This window comes from Wasmannia auropunctata, unplaced genomic scaffold, assembly GCF_000956235.1.
Source record: "Wasmannia auropunctata unplaced genomic scaffold, wasmannia.A_1.0 LD336106.1, whole genome shotgun sequence".
NCBI lineage: Eukaryota > Metazoa > Arthropoda > Insecta > Hymenoptera > Formicidae > Wasmannia > Wasmannia auropunctata.
This window is the reverse complement of record NW_012026784.1, coordinates 8,587,480-8,594,340: the sequence shown is the minus strand read 5'-3', so window position 1 is coordinate 8,594,340 and position 6,861 is coordinate 8,587,480. Positions and strand designations below refer to the sequence as shown.

General features: G+C 37.6%; 1 protein-coding gene across 1 annotated transcript in view; it reads left to right on the top strand.

The window, feature by feature from the left end:
- The first annotated feature begins 218 nt into the window (after positions 1-218).
- LOC105455909 (calpain-C) overlaps positions 219-6,861 on the top strand; it is a 32,815-nt gene continuing 26,172 nt past the window's right edge. Inside the window, exon 1 of the mRNA XM_011699620.1 lies at positions 219-776. Within this exon, the coding sequence (XP_011697922.1) occupies positions 768-776 (9 nt within the window). The 5' untranslated portion in view covers positions 219-767. The remainder of the gene's footprint in view (positions 777-6,861) is intronic.

Genomic DNA, 6,861 nt, shown 5'->3' with positions numbered 1-6,861 from the left:
AACTCTTTTACGCGAGATTGCGTAATGTGTTGCTGCATCAAAATCCCTATCAGCTGATTGCACAGACAAAATAATTATCCGCTCTATAATATATCACGGTTTAGCCATTTAAACGAGATTCAGCCTCTTTCCTCGCCACGAAGAAGGAGACGGCGACGCGGTCGCTCGTGAGTGGGAGAGGGAGACAGAAAAAGAGAGAGGATCGCCGGCGGTAGCTCGACGGTCAGAGAAGGAGGAGGAAGGCTGGCCAGGATGGTGGTGATCGGATCCACGAGTAGGCAGTCCATGGCGCGGGTAGCCGGTGCAGAGTCAGTCACCAATTCAGCCAGTCGGTTGTAGTCAGTCGGTACCAGAAGAGCAGCTCCGTTCGCGCGGGGCCGCGCTCTCTCGCGCCTCCGGTTTCGTTCAGAAAGAAAAAAAAAGCAGACTCGACCGTTTGCCAACATCTGTCTGTCCGGAAATCTGCAGTCTGCGACGACGGCGGCACCTCGGCTCGTGTTTTCGCGATTTACGAGATTGCGCGATCGTCCGTGCGGCACACATGCAGGGGAGTCCTCGGAGTGGCTGGTAGCGCGCGAATTTAACAGTAAGTGCGCGGAGTGTCTTCGATATATCGAGTGCTGGATGAAGACGCTCTTCTCTGGTATATATAAGTGATAAAGTGTCGGCTATACGCCGCGAGGGTTCAAGAGAGGTACTCGAACGGGTCCTCCGGTTGGCGCGAAGCGATATTCTAGCTAGAAGAAGCAGCAGAAACCTGACTACGGATGGTTAACGTGAGTATCGCGTTAAGTCGAGAGTACGTGCGAGAATGCAGTGGGCATACTTATTGATGCTCATCTAAACTCTTAATCTTCCCATTTGTCTGTGTCTAATTGTAAATTAACTCTTGTTAAATTAAGGTAGTAAGTAACCTAAGTAAATAAGTGCGTGTATAAACTTTAATAAGAATATGTTTTCGTATTCTTTTTATGCTTGTTTCACGCTTGTAACGCGCGTTATTAATATTAATATAAAAATAACAATTAAAAAGGTACTTAAGAAGTAGATACAACTTAGACTTTAAATTGTAAAATATTAGTGGCTCAGAGACGGTGTTTTCTTTTTTATGTCAAGTGCGGTGATTATCCATTTTAGGCTCCATTTCGAGAACGCTGGCCCACATTTCCTCTTTCGCTCGTATATAAAGATAGTTTCAACTTTTCTTACGAAAGCCTTCTTCATCTGCCCACATCTCTCCGTTTCAACGGATAGTTTACTATGGAATTTCTAGCAAGGTGCGGCGCGCCTATGTGACCAGAATGATTTCTTTGCGAGAAAGTCATCCCGCTCTGTTTGCACCGAATTCAGCTAGTGAAATGGAAATTATTGGACCCGCGTGGCATGCAAACACGAATGGTAATTCGAGTGCGAAGACAAACATTAACACGGTGAAGCATTAGTAGTTTTCACTTTACTTTCGAATGCGAAATCTTGGTGTCAAATTACGAAACGTATTTTCTAATTAATTCTGACTTTAATTTTTTAATCAATTTTTAATTTTGTCACAATGTAAGCATTTAATATTTCGTATGTACATAAATGTTATACGTAAGAAAATACTTTGTGTTTTATTTATTAATCAGATTATTAATCAATCAAGATTATTAATCAAAATAAAATTATTCATCGCTGTTATGACTCCGAAATTAGATTGTACCGTATTTTCGTTATAAAGATAGATTTATGTTATCAATCATTTTTTATGGCAAATTACCTGCGATATTATAATGAGAGGAAAATTAAGATATACGATTTTTTTGTATATTCAAACTACAGGAGTAATAGAAAATTTTCTGTTGAAATGCTTTCATGGGCTCGTTACGCCTCGTAGCGCCATGCATTTTTAAAACTAAACACGCACACTGTTTGCTCAATCTATTATAATTTCGATCAAATATAATTTGAGAGATACATGATTTTTGCTTTCAAAATCCAGTAGTTCTCCACTTTATATATAACCATATTTATATTAATTAATAATAAATTTTTTTGTTATCTGTAACAAATATATTCTAGTGTGTGAGACTATTTAAAAATTAACAAATTTGTATTAAGCAAAATTCTCTATTCAGAAATTAATAATGTTTGAAATAGTAAATTAAAATAATTTTCTATCTACATTTTTATCTTTCATTTATTTTATATTAAATCATTATATTAAATGAATAAATATTTATTGCTTTATTTATTTGCATATTAAAAGGGTAAGTTTTTTTATTAATAAGTAACTATTAGAAAAGTAAACAATCGCGAACAATGAACGATTCTTCTGACTCTTTCCTGTCTCAACAATTGCATGAAACTCAGTAATTTTGTTTAGTACTTAAACATAAATTACTGTAATGCTGCCAGCGAACGCAGGACACATTGCTATTGTGAAAGAATCCATACGGCCCTGAAGCATTTTTACTTTCGAATGCGTCACCCATAAACCGCAAATCCCTACCTACATCTTTTAAACTCCGACGTCCATTAGCTTAGGTCAGTCATCCCTACCTTATAAAGCGTACATCCGTGTAGCGTAATCTGTGGGTCGTAGTACTACCCTCCAAAAATGTGCTATATAGAAAAGAGAAAACGATTAAGAGATACCTGTTTCTTTTATAACGGAACGTTTCTTTTGTAGAACGTAGGAGAAAATTATTTTCGTTTCTTCCGAATCTCTAATCGAGCATTGAATCTCAATCCAAAAAGGAAACAATCCAAAACAAACTAATAGTGTAGAGCTGCATTCTTAAAATAATGTTCACGTTGCTTGCTCGTAATGTTTTCGCGTTTCGTACGATGAATTTCCCTCGTATAATTATGGCAACTGGCTGAATCAATTACACAGTACCCCAGCAATCAAGCACGTTGACGTCACGAATTTGCACTAACCGCTCGTTGCACTTTCGCGGCAACAAAATCGCAGCGCCGAAAGGCGATACGGTTGCTAAACGAAGAAACGGAGGAGAGATAGAGAGGGACGGGAGACGACCTGCTCACCTGTTCCTTCGCGTTCTCGACATGGTCGAGGAACCTCGAAGTCGACCGGCGCGTTTCTACCTTTCTGCCGCGCGCGCGCGCTGCGAGATTCTCTGCCTCCTGCGAAAACCGGGTCTTCTTCTCTCCGCGACCTCGAAACACACAAATTACGAACGACGCAAAACGTTGCACGTACGGGAGCATCGATGGGAGAGACCGATGTGTTCAATACTAACGTAACATTAGCGCGTATGTATACGCGCGCACGTGTCACGTACTCGTGCGCAACGTAGTTCAGCCGGCGAAGCTACGAAATTGTCGAAATGAAGTTGTATTCGAGATAGCTTCGTATAAAAGGGCTGCGTTCTCATTGTCGTCCAGAATTTATTGCTCTCAGATGCGGCCCTTCTTCGTTCTCTGTAAAGCTAAACTAAAATGCAAAGTATGAGAGAACGTCCTACGTCGCGCCTCGAGATTTATTAATCCGCTATTCATTAGCCGGGTATTTCTAAATGGAATGCACGCGGCCCTATGTGTATAACATGTCGGGTTACGGGACTCGAGTTTTACATTCTCACGTAGGCGATGCGGTTTTCTTGGTCGGGCTTCATAATATTTGCAGTAATTATCTCTTAACATTATAAAAATTTTAGATTGTAAAAATTTTAGATTGCCGGATTCGTTCCTTATCATTCGCTATAAATGCATGTGAATTACGTTTCGAGCTGTGGGCATCGTTGGGAAGCGTTGGGTCTCCAGAGATCCTAGATTCACGGTTACCGTGAACTTATCTCAGACAGTGAAAATAATTCGGTGTGAGCATTGCTTGATGCGAGGGACAGGAGAAGAAGGAATTGCAATTCGAGGCGAAGAATAAAACAGAGAGGGAGATACGATGAACTCGAGGCGAACTCAAGGACATCGAAAGATTCTGATTTCGTGCTCCCTCTTCTCCGCCTATCGATCCGATGAAAAATAAAGAAATATTAGTGTTTTTGGCACAACAATTCGTTATATTAAATAATCCGTAGTAAATTATTTACGTCGGAATTTTTTAGCGTTACTTTCCATTTCTAAAAGTGAGCACAGTCGATTTGAATTTTCTAATCAATGTCATCAAATTAAATGTTTGTTTAATATAAACAGAATTCTCTTAGCAGGATTTTTTTCTAACAGGAAACAATCTGGCATGAATGATTAATTATGTTGATTAATTTTGCATAATTATTTGATGCATCTTATTACATGTGAAACGCGAGAAATTAACGTAAGATCTATAATAACGTAAGATTTACAAATTAATATAGATAAGACTTGTAGAAACGATATAATCTTAAATTTATAATTGAAACACGATGAATTAATTTAGATATATTGATAAATCCGTTAAATTGCGGAAATTATTAGTCATCAGTCATCTCGGGTCGTCCCGAGGAAAGTGTTTCGCGGAACATGAGAATCGTTCAGGGTCGAAGGAGTCAATTGTAGACTCGAGCGAAGCTCCACGATTCAGGAACCGCGGTGAAGAGTTCGAGCACGATCGTGAAGAGAGCGGCAACCCCGCTAGGAGCATCAGAAAAACGACTAAGTGATCCCTTGCCAAGGAAACTCAACTCGTTGGGCGAGTCCCCGTAAATCAGTATCCGTTCGGGATGAAATTAGTGTCAGCTAAAAGATACTGTGATGCCGTAGATACGTGGATTCGTTCGCGAGCGCTGGCGAAATGGAATTAAGCAGCACGCGTTTCGAAGAAAACAACGATTTATGACTTCTTGCGCGAGTACCACGATGGCGTTTGCATTACCAACGTAATTTGTTTCTCATAAATAACTGCTTTATCGTTCGCATTTGATTCACCCGACCATTTCAAATGGAAGTTGGAAGTGTGCTGAAAAAGGAAACTGGAATGCAACTAGTTTAGCTTTAAGATCGATTTGCGGAAATGTCAAACAGTTTAAATGAAATCACCAAGCTGATGCCAGAGAATGCTGTTTTATATTTCGTAATACTTTATTAGTGTCATCGACATTTTGATCGTAAAAGATATTCTAGTTGTTTCTTCCGGGCACACAAATCAAAGTGATAATGAAACTGTAAAATCGAATCATTGAATCTGATTTTATTTAATATGAAAATAAAACCTTAATGAAATTTTACATTCATATAATAAGCAAATTACTATATATTCCATAAATTATTTATTTTACTGTGAAACTGAATTACAGAAAATTAATATATCTTCATTTACAATTAGAATATTTATTCGAAATTATGAGTCGTAATTTGATAAGCAGTTTTGATACATTTATCTCTTAAAACATTGTATTTTAAAATTGTATCATTGTATTTTAAAATCTCAACATTGTATTTTAAAATTTAAAAGTTCGACAAGATTGGATAGATTAATAGTGTTTATTGCAAAATGTTGTCTAGCGCTGAATAGTAATTTGCATACAACATTCCATCTCTATTGCTTCCTGAAGCTGAGAAACACTTGAACTTACCGAAGGCTGTGATGATACATGGGGCTTGGCCACAGAGATAAATCGAGGAAAGCCTCGTCACTGGTACATCAGACTTGGCGTGGAAGTGCATATGCGAGGATTCGCAGACCGTGGCAAGGTAGTAGACGCGCGTGGAAAATCAAGAGTCGCGTTCCTCCGATCGACCAGGCGATAACGTTAAGGCGCTTGCACAAATTTCCGGCATTTGTCAAGGGGAGTGGGAGCACGAGTGACTGCTTACAGGTTGTCTGATTATCGTGCGAAGGGATCGCAAATGAAAGACCCCGTGCAAAGAATTACGGGATGAACTACTTCAAGCAGGGGGGCTTGAACGCTCGTTGTTAATACTGAAGCACACTACAGGAAATGTATAAAGCAAGAAACGGTTGCAAAATCCTTCACTTTTAACCGTTTATAATTAACAGAACTATAGCTACCTCGATGTCTCTTTCTCTCTTACAATCAAATTACTTCGCTAATCAAGCGAATCGTACATGAAAGCATGGTTGAAAGTCTAGGCAGATTTAAGACGTTCTGCATTATGTACTTCGCCGTCACGTTACGTTGATCGGGAGTACTTACAAGTGAATTCACTTTCGATGTCAACGTGTAATTCTGCCATTAGAAACACGCTGACGTTAAACGAAATGTTATGTAAATATTGATGCTAATTATAACGAAATAATGTGCCATAACGATAAATATATAATAGTTTTATATACGAACTTTCTCTTTTCAGTGTTTTCGATGGTATAATTATAAATTAGATATATGTATATGTAATGCACACATATTACTGAAAATAAAAAGGGATTATTTAGCGGTTCTGCAAATTTTATAAATTTTGACATTTTTAATATTAATTTTAAACGACAATAAAGGCGCACAAAGTTTATTTCAAATTGAAAGTTGCTAAATGCGTACCGGTCTCATAAATCGTACCTCTTCAATATTTTATAGCTCCACTTAATAGAAGCAACATTTAGTAACAAAAATATGAAGTAAATAAGAATTGTATAAGATAGAAAAAATGAACAGGTTACATCTTGTTTTGTGCATGCAATAAGTATCAACATTTTAAAAAATCAGATACATTGGTGTAAATTTGTGATCAATTTATATAGCTGATACTAATGTAACCATGCAATTTTTAATTGAATCGTTATTTTTTCCTAAAAGAAAGTTTATGATAGCATATTTTACATTTATTGTATATCAATATTTATAATTATTATAAAAATTATATCAATATTTTTATCATCTCTGTCAAGTTTCCTAAATCGTACCTAATCAGCTAAGTAGCATAAGAGTTCTTATATCGTATCGGTACAATTTAGGAGCACTAATGTAT